At 41.3% G+C, this 18853-nt stretch overlaps 1 protein-coding gene across 1 annotated transcript; it reads right to left on the reverse strand.

Annotated features, from left to right (window-relative positions):
• Positions 1 to 52: 52 nt before the first annotated feature.
• LOC136444220 (dihydropyrimidine dehydrogenase [NADP(+)]-like) lies at positions 53 to 18563 on the reverse strand. The gene is made up of 20 exons (XM_066441728.1): positions 18430 to 18563; positions 16939 to 17049; positions 16431 to 16607; positions 13265 to 13426; positions 12785 to 12981; positions 12385 to 12466; positions 11999 to 12089; positions 11429 to 11536; positions 10856 to 11025; positions 10218 to 10428; positions 9175 to 9359; positions 8090 to 8305; positions 7063 to 7227; positions 6312 to 6464; positions 5427 to 5547; positions 4667 to 4929; positions 3904 to 4080; positions 3124 to 3270; positions 2002 to 2134; positions 53 to 1353 (listed from the first exon to the last, which is right to left on the reverse strand). The coding sequence occupies exons 1-20, from the start codon at positions 18472 to 18474 to the stop codon at positions 1133 to 1135; spliced, it is 3135 nt and encodes a 1044-aa protein (XP_066297825.1). The 5' UTR covers positions 18475 to 18563; the 3' UTR covers positions 53 to 1132.
• Between the last annotated feature and the right edge of the window lie 290 nt (positions 18564 to 18853).

Genomic DNA, 18853 nt, shown 5'->3' on the forward strand with positions numbered 1-18853 from the left:
GCTTAAGATGTCTAAACTTCAAGATTAACAATTGAAGATGCTGACAGCCACATCAAGTCTAAGGTGTTTATTAAGTACAACAGAACTAAAGATCAGTTGCTTATTTTAACAATGATCAGGGGAAAACAATCACTAAATGTGTTACCACTTTAAAACCACAATTTTCTAATGATTAATACAAAAGTAACATAGTAGTTGTAAATATAGATGGAAAAGCTAATACAGGAAGTGAGCTGATACATAGAAACTTAACAACATCCAATAAGTGCTTAATGTTAATTGTCCAACATTCAACAAGTGTTTAATGTTAATTGTTTAAGACAAAGCTGAAGAAGAAAGTGTACTACAACTACATGTATATATCTATGACAACAACACTGTATTCTTTGTTTTAAACTCATACATGTAAATATCTTGATTGCAGATTTTAAAGATGATGTTTAGGTGAAGAAAAAATAGACTATGCTGCATTATAAATCAGTAGATTTCTGTTTCTTCCACATGCGAATATTCTTAATCTCGCAAATTACGATAGATTGACTTATCAATAGTATCTTCTTTTTACCAACATTGTATATAATTCACATCTTGTAAAGTCTGAAGTCACTTCATAATCAACTGTGCAACATGATGAAGTCATCAAAGTAGAATTACAAGTAGCATCTTGTGCGAAATTTGTGATCATTGAATACATGGAGGTTTTGAAACATCTTTGGTCAGTGCAAAATGGAATGTGCTCAAATTAATCCAATAAATTGCTCAAATTGCTCAAATTAATCGACAATCATTAACAAATCATGGGTAACTACCTAATTACTGTGATTGATTCTATAATATAAATCTACATTATCATCGTAATCATATAAAGCTATAGGTGCCAATACTGTAAGTTGGTGAAAAAATATCAAATTTATTCTTCTGATCAATCAAATTCATCCATTTTCAATATCAGAAGACATGTTAGGTCTGTGTACAATATGAGACACCTGGATTTCTTAATAATTAATGTTATCTTTGGCCTTATCATTATAGTACATATTTGAAACAATGTTTCTATTAATTTGTTTTAAGTTTAGATGTTTGGAAAACATTTTGGCATCAAGACACGACTAGTCAGTCGTTGTTGCCAGGTTTAGTTGACCCTCACACCATCGTGGGTCGGAACAGGGCGGGAAGAGCCCTGCGGCTCTGTGGCCAGCGGGATTCCACGCTTGGGGATGTACGGGATGGAACGCGGAACCATCTGGATGCAGTCGATGATGGGGCAGACGCTGACGCAGAGCGTACACCCGGTGCAGTCGTCCGTGACGTGAGGCAGATGGGTCTCTGCGTCAAATGTAATGGCCTGGTAACCTGTGGGGGTTCATCATATAAAACATTAACACCTAATGCACACGATACAGGAATGATCCATACGACCCTGCACTATTAAGTATCTTCTAATATGCTTGGTGAGGTATTGACTGTGTCATCCCTAAAAAGTGTGATGATTCTGTGGATCATCCTTGAGTTTTACACTTTAGTTAGGTAGACAGCAACAAATTTCAGAGCATAATAATTATACAGTAAAATTGTAATGGTGATGATGATAGACGTAGACCAGGGCTGTCTCCAAGACCTGTCCCAGGACGGACATTTGCTAGTTGGCAAAGACAAAAATGTCATCCTATCCGTACCCATAGTCTCTGTATCGTGACATGAAATTGATGAAAATTAACAACATGGGCTCCCAAACGTGGGACGGAAAAGAATTTAAGCTGGAGACAGCCCGCCCTATGATAGACAGAGAAAGCTATACTACCCACCGGAGTCATTAAGTTATGACACATTTTCCATTTCCTTGTCTATCAGTGCAGGATTCATCAAAATAACTGTCCTTGATTTTGAATGAAAAGAACATTACCAACTGAATGTTATTCCTACACACACACACACAAACTCACACACACACACACACACACACACTCACATACATACAAAGAATGAAAGCTAACCACCCACCTGAGTCGTTACAGGTCATGTAACATTTCCCACAGTTGATGCACATCTCCTCATCAATCAGGGCCACGGCCTGCTGCTTGTTGTCCAGCTGGCTGTAGCTGGTGATGGTGGACAGGGCGCGGCCAATCACATCCTGTCATGGCAGCATGGGAGAAGCATCAATACACTACATTCTACTAGACTCTACAGTGGTGCTAGACTGAATAAAAGTTCCAAATGGGAACTATGCAGCTCCTGTTGTCTTACTGTCAGGTATGACTGCGGTGTGAAAGATGTCGGTTAGCTTGAGGAATGAATCCGCTCTACTTTATACAACAGTCTACTATGGTCAACATTTCATTTTATTCAAGAATATTTTGAGGGCCAATCCACAACAAGTGGTCATGAATCAGTGGTCAAGTTATGCAAAATGAATTGTTCATTTTTACATAAGGGGGAAGGTTCAAGAAGCATTTGCATACAGGAATGTACAAGCCATATATACAATCTTGTATAAGATTCAACAGAGAGATCTTTGACATTTCCTAGGAGTTCTACAATGATAATGGATCCGGACTGCTTTAACCTTCTCCCTGCTGCCTAAGCCCATAATAAATAGAGAATTAGTAGTTAGACGGCTTCTTCAGTGTGCACTTTTTCTTGCTTCAATGAAATGTTGGCAATGGATTCATCTAGTGCCTACTGGTAGTGTTAAGCTACAACAACGAGAGCTCAGGGCTCGAAATACTGGGTGCATGTGCACCTGTGTGCACCCAAAATTGGAGCTGTGCACTTAATTTTTGACTGTGGGTGCACCAGTGCACCTAGATATTTTTGTAGGCTATAGGGTAGGGATACTATTGTACACTGGTATACAAAACATTCTTGAAATTCAAGTATCTGAAAAAGTAATATAACCTTTGTTGTACTTTGTTTGATACATTATTTGTTTGAAATTTTGAAGTTAGCTATAGAATTACAGAGTGACTATTAAACTTAAATATGTTTTGCTGACATTCAGCTTTATTTTATGTGGTGCACCCAAATTTCTGTCTGTGCACCTAATTTTTTTGGTTGGGTGCACCAGTGCACCTATATCCAAAAATGAATTTCGAGCCATGGAGCTGATCATGAAAATCCCACCTGGAGAGACGGTACGGGTTTGTCCGGCACACGTGCTGGGCGCTGTGGCTGAGGCATGTTCTGTTCCGCGAGGATGTCCGACGTTTCGTGATGCTTGGCGATGATGTCCTCACGCTGGGCCATGTAAGGTCCGAAGGAAGGCAGGTGCTACATGAAATAAACAACATTATCACATTAATTGTTTAAATGCTGAAAGACATGATAAGCTTCCTATCACGTCAAATGACAGTTACTCAAGCAACTGGATAAAATGTTGACATTTTTTCATAATCTTGCTTTGAGTAACTGTCTAGATGTCTAACCTTCATTGAAGCTTCCTGTCACTTTGCATGTTCATCTAAGTGACCTGTACTAAATGCACATATTAGCAGACCTATGGAATGGGACACTCAAATGCCCTTTACTTCACAAGTATCTCAAACATATATAGTCTGCAGTAGCAACAACAAAAGTTCAAATCTTCTTGCAGTAGGAATTGCAGCCGAAGAAATGGGAAACCTCCACCACTACAAGTATTTCCATCAGTATGCTTACTATACACATGTAGCTTCCTTAGAAAAAAGAAGAGAACTCATACAATCACACCATACCACTAAGAACTTCCCACATTTAAAATGCATGACCATGCTTATCATAAGCTTAAAACGTTCTTTCACATATCATTAGCAGAAGTTGCTTGAAAAAAATGTGTTTAACTTATTGAGATATAAACCAATTTTCTTAGTTTTTCTATCTTTAAAACCATCTACTGACAAAACTCAAACCCGCTCAGAATTGTACCTTTCCGATAACGTCCGCGACCTTGACAGGTTTGCCCTTCTGGTGGCGGAAGGTCGGAGGGCTCTGTCCGTCCCAGTCTGCCAGGTCGTCCAGACTCTGCAGGTACAACATGGCCTTCAGCCCGGTGATGTAGTCCTCGACCACAGTGAAGTCCTGGTTCTGTATGGCACTGCACACCTGGGGGGGGGAGGGGGGCAGATAGTCATCAGATCTGATATTTCACTCACACACGAGAGGATACAGAAGACAAAAATAGCTTTATCATTTTAACTTCTGAAGATGAGCTGAATCTTTATCCAACATTGATGAAGGTTAGACATCCAGGTAATAAGATATGCCAAATAGCAGTTATTCAAGCAACTGGATATCCAAAATCATATTCAGTTGCTTGAGTAACTGCTAGTTGGTTTATCCAAAATTGTTTCATACAAGACAAAAATAGTTCTATCAATTACTTCTGAAGAGCAACTGTATCTTTATCTAACATTGTTTCACATGTTAAACAAGATGTACCTAATAAAGTATGTTACTTTCAGGACTCACTTTGTGCTGTTTGTTTAGGAATTAAATTAGAGCAAGTCATCCCTAAAAATAAAACTTCACTTGGCTTGTAGCTAAGCAGATACACATTCAAAAACATATTTTTAGATTACAGCACTCTTGTGCAGTCTACTTAGGAATTTAACTAGACCAAGTCATCCCTTAAAGGAGAAGCTCTAGATGGCTTGTTGTGACAAAGCAGACACAAAGTACAGCCCGTCACCTGCAGCACAGAGGCCCCACAGTGCAGGAACTGCAGACCAGCTTCGGCAGAGTCGATGCCACCGGTCGCCAGGATGGGGAATCCAGGCAGAGCGCGAGCAATGGCGGACACGGCGCGGAGAGCGATGGGACGGATGGCGTTACCGGAGACGCCGCCGTACGTGGTGCGCATCTCCTTTCCGACGGCGGGCCAGGCGCGTGCGTTGGACTTCAGTCCCATCAGACCTGACACGGTGTTGGTGGCAGTCACGCCATCAGCCATGCCTGGGGGGACAGGGAATGCCAAGGTCAAGGTCAACATTCAAGGTCAAAGGTGAGCTGATCACAGACACTTCAACACAACTGCATCTCTACTTCTGTTACATATCAACTCTAGCCAATCTTTAAACTTCAACCTGCTAAGGTAGCTGTTTGGCACCAAATTTTGTATTAGCTATGCGGTTAGGCAGCAGGGAAAAGGTCATAACCACAACGACATATATGATACATCTGACGATCAATGCAGTTGTGGTTCAAGGGTACAGCTTAGTAGAATACATGAGACTGTAAGACCAGGCATAAGTCTCAGTATTGCAGCTCCTTATCTGTCTGACTCTCTGTCTGCCTCCCTGTCTTACTCCTGTCCTGTCTGGTTGGCTCTCAGTCTGTCTGACTCTCTGTTTGTCTGTCTCTCTGTCTGCCTGTCTATCTGTTTGGCTCGCTGTCTGTCAGACAAACAGAAAACCATGATATCATATTCAAAACTTATGGGGCAGATTTACCTTCCTTGGCTGCCTGAGCTATGACAGTGACATCGGTGATGTTGGGGGTCATCTTGGCGAAGAAGGGGATTTTGATGGCAGACCTCACCCAGCGACAGATGTTACGCACCAACTCAGGATCCTGTGTTGAACACAAACATTAAGTGTTTTTTGATCGATAATTTAATGTATGTGTTACACTTCTGTACGTTTGGGACCACATAGTGATGTCATCTCCTGTGATTGTACATATGTAAATATTTTGCGTTTGGGAATGCATCTCATTATGTATAAGCAGCAACACCTGTGCTGCATTACTATGTGAACCAGTCAGAATTGCCTTGATGGTCACCGAAACGTTGGTGGAATAAATCTCTTGGTTGTGTAAAAAGAATCTTTTTATTCATTAAGTGTAAAAACTTTTAAAAAATTGGAACATACTGCTTTCTCTGCTTAGCACTTATCAGAAAGAGTATGGGGTCTGAACACACACCACTACCAGAGGACTAGCCCTCTGCTGCCTTTAGTGCTTTCACAACTGTGTGGCCCAATGGCTATATAGAAACGGAGATGAGCATTGCCTTATACATGGTGTGGGGAAAATTTCAACTTTTAAACTTAAACACTCACATGCTTGTCTTTTTTATAATTTTTACGTCTTATAAGTCTACAAAGTGTTTTCTGGGACATTTTCCAAATCATTATTTTCATTTTGCTCTGTTACAACACTTTTAAGTTGCAAGAACCCACCTGTCCACATGCCAGTCCCATTCCCCGTTCCCCCATAACACCTGTAGTACCCACCTGTCCACATGCCAGCCCCATGCCCTCCCCCATAACACCCGTAGTACCCACCTGTCCACATGCCAGCCCCATGCCCTCCCCCATAACACCTGTAGTACCCACCTGTCCACATGCCAGTCCCATGCCCCGCTCCCCCATGCCGTGGGGACAGGACAGGTTCAGCTCCAGGGCATCAGACCCCGCCTTCTCGGACATCTTGGCCAGTTCAATCCAGTCATCCTTGTTATAACTACACATGATGCTTGCTATCACAATCTGGAACAAGGAAAAAAAATCACATTTCAGAACAGGATTGACACATGATAGAATATACAAATGTACATCAAGGTTATAACTTTTTCTTCAATACAAGTAAATGTCCATTGCGCTGATAATTTCATTTCTGCACTGCCACAATTTTCAATTTGAAAACAACCTTTAAAAGAACACTGGATCATGGAATTGGTTGGCTTTGCCAAATGTTGTGGTTGTGGTTAACGTCATAGCCTGTTGCTTCATCGCTGGTTCGAATCTGAGTTTCCAAAAGGTTGATTGGACCCAGTACCTGGACTGGTGCAGGTTAGGTGCAGGTAGACATCAGAAATACCTGCCCAACTCGAATTTTACCTGAACTAACCTGCATATACAAGTTGTATTTCTTGTGAGTGAGTCTTCAATATTGTTTCCAAAAGCTACAACATGCACTTATATATATACTAACATTTAAACATGACCCATTGCAGGTTAGTGCAGGCAAGCATCAGAAATACCAGTTTTACCTGCACTTATATCTACATAATGCAACTGATACTTCAAGCCCTGAGTTCTCAATGTAATGTACAGCACAACACACACTTAAGCACACACTCCCTACCTTATCAGGGAAGTCCCTCTTGAGCTCAGTGACAGTCTGGCACCAGTAGGCTGCCGTTTTCTCACTGATGAGTTCGATGTTGAGGAAGGAACCCTGACCGGGACCGTAGTGGTACCCGGAGGTGGTCCCCTTCACAATTCTGGGGGACACGTTGGTCACAATATCCTGGACACAGAAAACAGGAGAATTTTAAAGAAAACAAACTGATATCAGTTACTCACCAGTCCTGATTATACTTAAGAATACAACTATCTAGTCATATTTCATAACTTCCATCCTATTCTCTAAGCTCTGGTTTGCTCCAATAATCGCTTCTATGCATACCAGTAATAGTCTGGCACCAATTAAAGGTTTGGCCCTTTGGTATTATTTGGGAGTCAAATATTTACTAGCCTGGATGCCAGACCCCCAATCTCTAAAATATCTATCATGTGGGGTAGATATTTTAGAGATTGGGGGTCTGGCATCCAGGCTTAATATTTCGCAGAAGCTGTGCAACAGGGTTGAACTTCCCAAAGCCTGTTTGAACCATGTTTCAAGGGCCATGTGACTTGGAGCCAATCAAAATTCTCACCTATCTTTTAGGTGAATATTCAAATGCCAATCATTTGTCTATTAACAAGCAATGAAAAGAGTGATTGGACCTACTTGTAGAATAGAATGAATACCAGGCTATAACTTATAGCATCCTTAAATCCTTGTACCTGTATGCTTACAAACTGAATACCACCTTAACATCACAGAGTACTGTCACAAAGAACAACGCACCTTATCCAGTGCAAGCAAAGGAGTGAATGGAGCTAGAAAATTGTGATCCTTGCAACTGAAACGCATACAAATAATAGCACTGTCTTCAATATCACAGATATTGTCGACCATGCATTTGTTATATTTCCAAATGACCCCTTGACATTCCTCCCAACTCGACCTCAATGAAAGCGGCCCTGATGGCTGCATAGAGCAATTTCGAGTGTAACTAAAGGCACATTAACAAACAGAATACTGTCTCAAAAAAAGAACACCACACCTTGTCCAGTGCGAAGGTTTTGGTCAGCGCGAAGCCCCAGCCGGCCTCGAACGCCCTCCTGATCATGGGCGCGCTGGTGGTGGGCGGGGCGCTGGCCAGACCGAAGGGATTGGGAAACCTGATCCCGCAGACGTCCACACTCAGGTCAACCAGGTCGATGGGAGTGTAGAACTTGGGAAGGGCCGGCTCAGTGGGGACGAACAGGCCATGCAAGGACTGCGGGAGGGGGGCAGAGGGGAGGGGGGTAGAGGGGAGGGGGGTTGAGACACAATGTCATAGTTAGTTGTTGGTTCATTTCAGCAAGAAAATGGCTACTCTTGATATTTCTTACAAGAAAAACAGCCTTTAGTAGGCCTGAAAGGATTAACTTGATTGGTCAACTTGAGCTTCAATGAATCAGACTTCAGGTCACAGAAAAAGTGAAGCCTTATACAGAAATGATATCTCATACGGCAATAGACACAAAGACAATGATTGTGAAAAGAGAAAATCACAGAAGGACCTAAGTTGTTACTGTTGCAAACCTTAGGCGGTAATATGTGTCACTTCTTTCACATCTGCATGGAACTGTCCTTAGGATAGCTTTGAGAAGAAAGATACACAGATGCAACAGGAAGAAGTTGAATTGTTATCAGATTGACAGAATTAGGATTAGACAGAAAAGTGACGAGAAATCACAACAGACGAATGATAAAATCTACAGTTCTTTCCTAACAACATCATAAAAGATGCTGGAAGACCATGATAAAAAAGGTCAGAAGCCAACATATTAAAGATTTCACATTTGTGCTCCAAATACTATGCTGCGCACCCACCCAGAATTCGTATACAGCATATTCGGAAAAAGGGATAAAACCTTAAAGTTTGCTGTATTACTTATTTCAAATGTCAAACATCAAGCTGCAGAATTTGGGTTAATCACAATTTGAAACTGTGAGTATATTTTGCTGACATTCTAATTTCATTTTAGGCTGTGCATCCAGTTTTATTTCTGTGCAACTAAAATGTAGGCTAGGTGCACCAGTGCATTCCCAACAATGAATTTTGAGCCTTACACATGAAAGACCTCTATACATAAGCTGTACCTGTAGATACTTGTGTAGATGCCAGGATGCCTGTTTGCCATCGTTCACGCACTCCACCGTGGTCTGTGCCACCCCGGCCAGATCCCCCCCACAGAACACCCAGGGTTCACTGGTCTGCATGGTCTCAGGGTCGACCTCGGGTAACCCCCACTGGTTCAAATTCACAGGGGACAGGGCTGAGACAACTGGGGGAAAACAATACACAAAAATAAACAATAAACAATAAACAAAACAGAATAGCAAAGTTCTTTTATTCACAACCAAGTCTTTACATGAGCCAACGTTTTGATGACCATCTGTCATCTTCCTCAAGGCAATACTCATTGAAACGTTGGCTCATGTTAGATACTTCAGGTTGTGAATAAAAGAACTTTGCTATTCAGTCATTCTCCAACCTGACAAAATTATTCACGGAATAAACAAAACTATTAAACTTTACAGGCGACAGGGCGGAGACAACTGGGAACAAGAATACACATAGATAAACAATAAACAATACAATTCAACATTACATAAATAAGTGATAAACAATACAAAGAACAGTTCAACTTTACAGGAGACAGGGCTGACACAACTGGGGACAACAGCTCACACGTATTTGTAAAAATGAACCATAAATCATATTTCTTTGCTCTTTAATCGTGAAATAGTCTTTCTGTACTTTCAGGGTATCCAAAAGTTTGACAATCTATTTTAACACATCGGGGCTGTCTCCAGCTTTCAATTTTTTCAGTTCCACTCATTGTAAGAGATACAATGTTTTAATTTTTGTTGTTAAATCTGTCATCTTCAGCCTACAAAAGTGCATTTTCATCCATTCTATGTCATGAAGTTCCCATTTCTGGGACAGACAAGGTGAATTTTTTTTTTCCGTCCAAAAAAGCAAATTTCCGTCCTGGGACAGAGGACGGGTCCTGGAGACAGCACTGCAACACATACACTATCTGGATTAAAACAATACATATAATGTGATGTGCAACGCAATACTAGTAAGTACACAAAAATGACAACATCAGCTACCCAATAAAAATGTCCCCACTCACCCTGTGGTTCAGACAGGGTGGACCCGAAGGCGGAGATGATGTAATCAGCCTTCAGCTTCACCAGCTGGTCCTCGTCCACGTGCCAGTTCCCGTCGTCGTCCTGCTCCGTGCGACAGAACTCCATCCCCGCCACACGCCCGTTCTTCAGCACCACCTTCCTGGGCGAGTGGAACGGCATGAACTCACACTTCTCCTCACGGGCCAGCTCCATCTGGGGACATATATGTATGCACTTATTCGTTTGTATGTATGTATGTAGTAGACCTTACGAAAGTCGCTGTGCTTTTGTTGTGTCAATAAAGATCTTCTTTTTCTTCTTCATACATGTATATGGAAAAAAAAGGAGGGTGATCTTGATCCAGTTTAGCTCACTGAAGACCTATCCTTCCACCGGTCTTGACAGAGAAGACAGACACTATGTCAGTATGTACAGTATTTCCAGGTTCATTGTACCAGGGAAATTCCTCCAGCTCTTTTCGACACACATCTGGGTCACTACAGCAAGGGACTAGTCCACTACTATTGGCCATTCAACTACCATACTCGTTATTCTGAGTGCTAAGCACATATAAGAACTGCCGGGGGTTTGACTCTGAACCCACAAGCTTCCAAACACAGAGTTAAAAACATGGCCTGACCTCCTCTGGCACAGCCCTGATGGTAGTGAAGCCTTTACGAAAGACGATGAAAACTCTGCGTGCCCCACAGCGCAGGGCGGACGTGGCGCAGTCGAACGCGGTGTCGCCCGCTCCCAACACTATCACGTTACCCGACAGCTGCGGCAGTTGAGACTTGCAGTTGCACATACCTACAGGCGGGCAAATTGTTAATGGTTAGGAAATGTACATCAATAAGAAAATAATAGGTGTACAAGGATATGCGCAGATCTGAAATATTTTCCATGCTTATTATGTATGGAAAGGGGGATGCTGGCCCCTAAGCCCTCCACACCCTAAAAATTGATACTCATGCATTCATTTTTACAGCAGTGTGTGAAAACGTTGTCACTTCTGTCTGATGATGCCTTCCTAAACATAATTCTGAAGAAACCGTAACTATAGATTTTGTATCATATTTCTTTTTATCATAGACACAATATGCAGCATCATCAATGGTCAAAAGACAGATAGCAACACATATACATGTAGATGGATAGAATTACACAATCTTCTCTGCATGTAGAGTACAATAATCAATATAAAAGTCTGTACCGGGCTTGCTGGCAGCAGCCACCAGTGGAAGGTAGTCCTTAGAAGTGTAGAAGCCCTGCTCAACTGTCAGGCCCTGGAACATGGCATTCCGCTTAGCCTGGGGAAGACCTGAGCACAAAACAACAGCCATGTTTGAGCTCTTGATATTCTTGAACAAAGACTTCCAGTACTATTTGGATACTTTATTAGTACTCAAATAACTTTTAAGATATGTAGGTATTTTTTTATTTGTCATTTCTATTCAAAGAAACGTCAAATAATACAAAGAAATGGACGAAGACGGTGACGGCAGACTCAAGTTATACACAAATTATATTCTCGCCACCACACAAGAGTATGCCACTTATCAAATTTCAAACTAGAATTCTATTAATGTTACATTTGACAGTCGGCACTTCTATACGGAACTTCTGGACAAGAAGGTCTTCTACATCTACTTACAAATAGATTTCTACCTGATTCCTACTCAAATGAGTTAAGAATTCAATATATGATGGCCAAGAAGAATTTAGATCTAGCACTGTAAAGAAACAATAATGTTCATGATCGAAGAGCAACCCAAAGCCTTACCAATTCCAAGGAAGACAGCCTCGTATCCAGCTTTCTTCAGCGACTGCAGTGTCCAGCCCCCCTCCCCACCTAGAGCCTTTCCACATACAATCTGGGAAACAGGAAAACTTGTCAGTATATCAAGAACCTCCAAACATGGGCCTACATTTCATGTTATGATATCATTATACAGCAACGTTCAATGCTACTCAAACTTGACAATGGAAATCAACATTATTTGTCACCCAATCAAGGAACTTATGTCATAACCGATGATGCAACTCTGACAATATTTTTGTTTGCTATCAAATAAAATGAATGAGACTCTTAAGGCAAATACATGTTAGCTACATCATATCTTTATTTCAATATACTGAGCCCAAACCTCCCCAAGACACGTCTCTCACCTTGACTCCTAGATCCTTCATCTGGTCCACTTCAAATGCCACCACGCTGTACGGCAGGCGGAACTGGGGGATCTCTGAAGAACTGAATTTGGGGCCGGAAAAAAGTTTCAGAATCCGACATTTACTACAAATTAAAGTTTCTTTGATATGGATCCCACATGCTCTCTTCTCTGAAAATTCTCAGCTTCACACAATAGTAACAATACCTGTTACATTTTTATGTCTTCAAAGAAAGTCAAGCAACCTGCAAATGTACATCACGAGAACTAACAGTGGATGACAGAACCTGACAAATAAACACTATTACATAGACACTATTACATAGACACAATGCACAATGCAATTCAGCCAAGATGCTTCAACAACAAACCACTCCATTCATTCATCTATAAATGTTTACCTCAGTCCTCCTATATGGTTGTCCCTCTCAAAGATGGTCAGATCGGTGTAGCCGAGACGCGCCAGGAACGTAGCGCAGCTGACACTGGCAGGGCCGCAGCCAATCAGAGCCACCTTAGCCTGGTAGCTCTCCGGTAGATCGTCCAGCGCCGGGAGGCTGGGATCACGGATCTGCGGGATCTTCATCGCCATGAAAGTCTGGATTTAAAAAGAAAAGGAACTTATAATAAGTAAACCTTGCATTGCTTTTTATCAAACTATCTAAATTAGCTACATGCACCATTGTTACTTAGCTATTATTGTACATAATAAAATAGTAAGGCTGTGTGGACCAATCATGATAATGATATTTTATGACAAATCTATTTAGTCGCTTTTCCCTTGTTGTTTACAGTAACATATAACGCCTACAGCCACCTAATAAACCACTGAGTTTTTTTCACTCAAAAAAGGCAGAACTAAGTCGGCATCATTCACTTACCTCGGTGGCAAACTGCTGGAGCCCCCCTATGTTGATTGGTCCCTCCTCCGAGGCGAACAGGTTACACCCTCCCACGCACAGGTCACTGGTGGGGCAGACCATACCACACGTCAGGCCAAGGGGGTTGTCCGAGAAAATGGCCTTGGCTGATCCATAGTAGTTCTGTTGTTGTAAACATTAAAATACATGTATTTTCATTAAGGTCACCGCATCACTGATACCAGACCTTCTGTTATTCTATGGATAATTTGATAGTACAAATTAAATATACTTATATTTATATCATTCTATAGGATGGGGACGTAAAGCCGTCGGTCCCGTGTATGAGAGAGCTTTAGGCCGTCAAACCTCTGCACGTAACAGAGCACAACAACCTTATCGAAAAGAATAGGGTGACCTGGTGCGTAGCGAAGCCACATTGCACTATGTACAAGCTAACAAAAAGTTGTGCTCCTTCCTCAGTCTCTCAAGTTCGACCATATCTCTTGTGTTACACTGAATTTATATCAAGTTATACCTAACTGACCTGTAATTTTGTTTCTGGACTGAAGCAAGGACCTGAAATACACATCTACCTTTCTAGGGGGCGCTATTTTGTTATTGCAGGATTCATTGTCCACGAGTCCATTGTTATCATTATATAACAGGACCTTTAGTTGACCTCTTGAACAAATCGAAGGACATTCAAGTTGTTTTGTTATTCCTTGCGTGTGACTGATTTGTGGTGCCTCCTTTTTTAGGTGGCTTGGAGCCTGACAAAACTAAATGCTAAATGTTAGTAGTTTCTAATGTTTTAAGTCTGTTTGAGCATGTTTCTAACAGATCACGAAGCCAGTACCTTGGTATACTATTACTATAGAGCACAAAAACCTTTCTTTGGGAAAACATGCAACTATTCAACACTTTGTTTCCAGGCAGGTCGTCTCTTTGGCATAAGTCACTGTGCCTTTAGCTGTATAGAAACAGTCCCGAAGAGACAGATTTATAGTCCTTGCTGGGTTCCTACCAACAGGGGGTAAATACATACCAGTAGTCAAACAGCACCCCTGAATGGAGTTTTGTTCTCATTCACTGTAAATGCATTTAAGTTCGCTTGGTTTTTATTTCGCGCTGAGGGGAAGTTGGCGTGTTCGCGGTTGTTTTAAGATTGCGGCAGCCCTACTGTATAGTCTTGGACAAAAATGTTCGCAAAGGTTTTAAGTTCGCGGTGAAACAGTCGCAGAAAAAAACGCAAACATAAAACCACAGCAAACATTTCTGCATTTACAGTATTTGTTCAGACTGTTTGTTTGTTTGTATCACGTACCTGTGTAACACACCAGGTTTGTACTAAACAGCTGCATATCTGGAAAGATTCATTTCATTCACTCACACCCGGAAGGATCCCTATCCTTTTGACAAGTGTGTGGGTTCTTTAACATGCTCGAGGTGTGGCTCTTCTAAAACACAGGACCTTGATTTAAATTTTAACGTCCTATCTGAGGGACGTCCAAAGCCGAAGGTATATACTCATTTTCACCCGAGTGAAGTGAGGAGATTGCTGTAAAGTGCATGTCCCAAGGACACAACGTTGGGGCATGTCAGGGGATTTAAACCCAGGACCTGGGTTCTGGGCCAAACACCATACCATTACCCCGCGTGATGCCACACTGTGACATTCTTAACCTTTTCCCTGCTATGGTAGGCGTTTGGTCCCGAATTTGTGCAATTCATGAGATCAAGCAGTAGGGAGAAGGTTATAAAGCCATAAGTATATCATTATAATGATCATCCCATATCACACACTTATTGAAAAGAGTAGCGGTGACCCAGTGTGCTATGAAAAAAGCATCGAGCTTTGCCCTCTTTCTGTGAGCTGGCACTTTTTATTGTCACTGCAGCTGAGACTTTGAGATCAGATAGGCAATGCAGGGTTTTTTCTAGAAAAATTGAATAAGAGGGAGCACACACAGGCAATTGAGTGAATTCTATGTATTTATGGAAGAATCCATTGCTGAGTGAAGGCTGTATGCTGGGGGTTAAGCTAAAATCTGAATTCGACAAGGGGGCACTGGGCTGAAACAAGAGGGAGCAGCGCCCCTCTTTCCCGCTTTAGATGATCCCTTGCAATGTGCCCCAAAAACCTTTCAAGATAAGATAGATTTCAATGTTGATTTAGCCAATTGTATCCCTTCTTGAGTAGTAGCAGCTGCCAAGTCAAGACAAACTGGACTTTGATCACATCCTACCTGTTCATTATTTATTACCTTTGACGGAAAGGATATGTTTTTGGTAGCATTTGCGGATGTGTGGTTGAATTTGTAAATTTGTGGTTGAACAGCGCAACTCGAGAAGCTATTTATGGATTGTGTAATGATTGTTACTATATATGCGTGGGAAGGTGTTAGCAATAGCAGGGCTTAATACAGGAAAGGCCCGAGACGGAAATTTGCGTATTGGGATGGACAAAATTTCACCCCATCCCTCCAAGAAATCTAAACTTTGTCACATGGAATTGATGGCAAAGGTATTTGCATACACTTTATAATGTCAGATTTAAAAACGACTTAAACTTAAGTTAAAGTTAAATGGGCTCCCAAACAATGAGTGGGATGGAAAAAAATAATAGAAGCTACAGACAGTTCTCTGCATACTTCAGAGCTGCCATGTGGGATTTTTGCAACATCAGGAAGAAGCTATAAATTTCCTCTTTAAACAGCAGAAAAAGATGTCGCCGTCACAATATTGACAGTCCTGATATTGCAATATTTCATGTGTAAACTGGGCCTGTCTAGTCTGGACTAGTGCCTGGCAGCCTTGCTTTTGAAGGGTTGTTTGTGAATGGGGGAGGGGTCTTAGTGGTTGACTTCTTCTCTTTGAGTTTTCAATTCAACTCCAGAAGTGTTGAGTAAATATGTCCATTGGAAATCAAACAAAGTACGTGGCAATGAAAACATTTTAGAAAATCTGCTCTCTTACACCTGTGACAGCACAAAATCTGTGCTTTCTTGACAGCACAAAATCTGTGCTTTTGTGACATCACAAAATCTGTGCACTCAAAACATGTGAGTACATCTATGTCATGTAAATTGGCTGGCTTGTGACTTATTCAGTTATGTCATTGGTTTGTTATCATTATGGCAAATTCATTAGAGAATACTTGTAATTAACGGCACAGTTTTGTCACCTTAGTTGAGATGCTGCTGATGAAGGTCTTGACGTCCAGCTGCGTTGGACAGCTCTTCTGACAGGGGGCGTCGGCGCACTTCAGACACCGGGCAGCTTCCCGCAGAGCGCCACGCTCGCTCAGCGTCGTGTGTTTGATGTCATCAAAGTTCTTGGTCAGATTGGCCGAGCCACACGACTGCGAAATGGGAAACAAAACATTTTTAAGTACAGATCAACATTGTCTTGACTTTGTCAATTTTTTTTTCCTATTGGACTATACTGTACTTAGTAATTCACTTTATCTTCACGGTAGCAAAATTTTGCGTTGTAAGGATAACAGACATTTTCTCTGAACTTTAACTTCACGGCGGCGGCAAGTGATTTACAGAACGATTGTGTGAAGGAACAATAAATAATTACATTTACAACAGGTTTTTCACGGTGATGATAAGTTCACGGTACAGAGATGACCGTGAAAACAGTGAACATATTTACAGTGAAAGAAACAGGAATCACTGTATACCCACGTTACAGCCTTTGTCTCCATTCCTCTTCCAGTGTTTCTTGTGAGCTTTGGTCACCTTGGACGCCTTCAGGGTGGCATGGTGAGTAACTCGGGGGTTCAGCGCTAGGATATTCTGTACAAAGAAAGTAGTAAGCTCCATAAGTCACTTACATAATCTAAAGGTTACTCCTATCTGTATATTCTATATGATAGAATGCCAGTGTGAGGCCAGCATAAAGAAAATGGAGCATGTGCCAAAAAGGTCACATTTTTTTCCAACAACCTCTGCTTGGAGAGTAGTCCCTGCGTGACTCATTGGAGAGGATGTTCACTTCAGCAACACTAAATGGTTACTTTAAACTTTCGTAGTATGTGGTGACCATTACAACGATAGCTTTAAAGTAACCATTAATTAACCTCCATGCGATTATTTATTAGTACGTTTTTACTTCCGGATCCTAATAGTAATAGCTCAGTAGGCATCCCTGCGGCATACACTAAAATGGCTTGTATACAAATTACAACTCATTACACGGTTCAAACGAGGACATGTGACCTGGGGCTAAAATAGAGCTGCACCCATTTCACACCTGAGTGGAGCCAGTGATAGCTTATATCTCTGTGTTTTTCGACGGACATAATAACATAATGTTAGCTACTGAATTCAGGGACTTCTTTTGTCCTTTGGGTAACTTAATTCTCCAGGTAGGCATTATACTTTGCCCTGTATAAACCTCGATTATTGTTTTCAAAAGGCATATTTGGCAATATTTGTTAACGCCTCAGTCAAGCTGAAACACAAAATGAGTCACATTTGATGAATGATGATACAGTTTTTGGATGCACCATAGGCATAGCATTTCTAAGTACTGTACCAGATTCAGGGGCTGGTTATAGCTTTTGTCTCTGTGCTTTTGAATAGACATAATCTTCTTCCTTTGTTGAATACCTCTTTTGTCCTTTTAGGTTACAATAGGTAACATTATTCTCCAAATAATAGGCATTATACCTTGTCCTATATATAATCAAGGAGGTTCAATTGGTCAAGCTAAAATACATGGCAATTCATATCTGATATTATTACAGTTTTTGGCTGTTTTGTTAAATCTCAGTGTTTTTCTGCTTACATAATCATTTCCAGCTGGTGCTGTACTGACGTCATCAGTTATGGAATCCTCCCACCCCCCAAGGAGGTTTTTGCACAACTCCAAATTCAGTTTTAACTGCCTTTTAAATGCAAAATTCCACACTTAGAGAAAGAAATGTTGGAAGGTGCACAGATAAACAGGCTTGGATTAATCAACAAAGTCTGTTGTTGGCGCCTGAAAACTTTTAAACGATCAGAAACTTGAGTTGATCGAAAATTATGTAGGGCACCGCTACTGTTGGACCGTGCGACCTGGATCAGTCCACGTCAACGTATAAAACTACAAGCGAGACAAATTTCCCTTCAAGTTGAAAGATCCAGTAACGTCTAACAAGTATCTGGCACCTATAGGAAGATTAAAAGTACCTCAATATCCGGAGGATCCCTGCTCAGAAACTTCTGAGACGCCATCTCGATGCCCGCTCGCTCACACCACCGCCGATCAGCTGACCTCGAGTGAACTTATTTACACGGTGTCCACATCCCCTACTGATTTGCATATGCCTTACATGATGACAGCTCAGCAGCGACGTCTTGCGGTTTTAATCAAAACTGCGGCACAATTTACAGTGAGCACTTCTTTGATCCCTGATACTAGTACTTAGTAATGCTGCATTGCATTTTATAAAATGAACCGAAGCAACTTTTCAAAGAAGGAAGAAAAAACTTATACAGTAAACTTTCCGTGTTTAAAGTGTAATTTTGAGATCATAAGTTGATTCTAAAAACATTGACCATATGGAATGCATAATTATCGCCATATGTTGACATGTTCTGTAGAACTACATTA

This window comes from Branchiostoma lanceolatum, chromosome 11 (genome assembly GCF_035083965.1).
Source record: "Branchiostoma lanceolatum isolate klBraLanc5 chromosome 11, klBraLanc5.hap2, whole genome shotgun sequence".
In the NCBI taxonomy this organism is placed as follows: domain Eukaryota; kingdom Metazoa; phylum Chordata; class Leptocardii; order Amphioxiformes; family Branchiostomatidae; genus Branchiostoma; species Branchiostoma lanceolatum.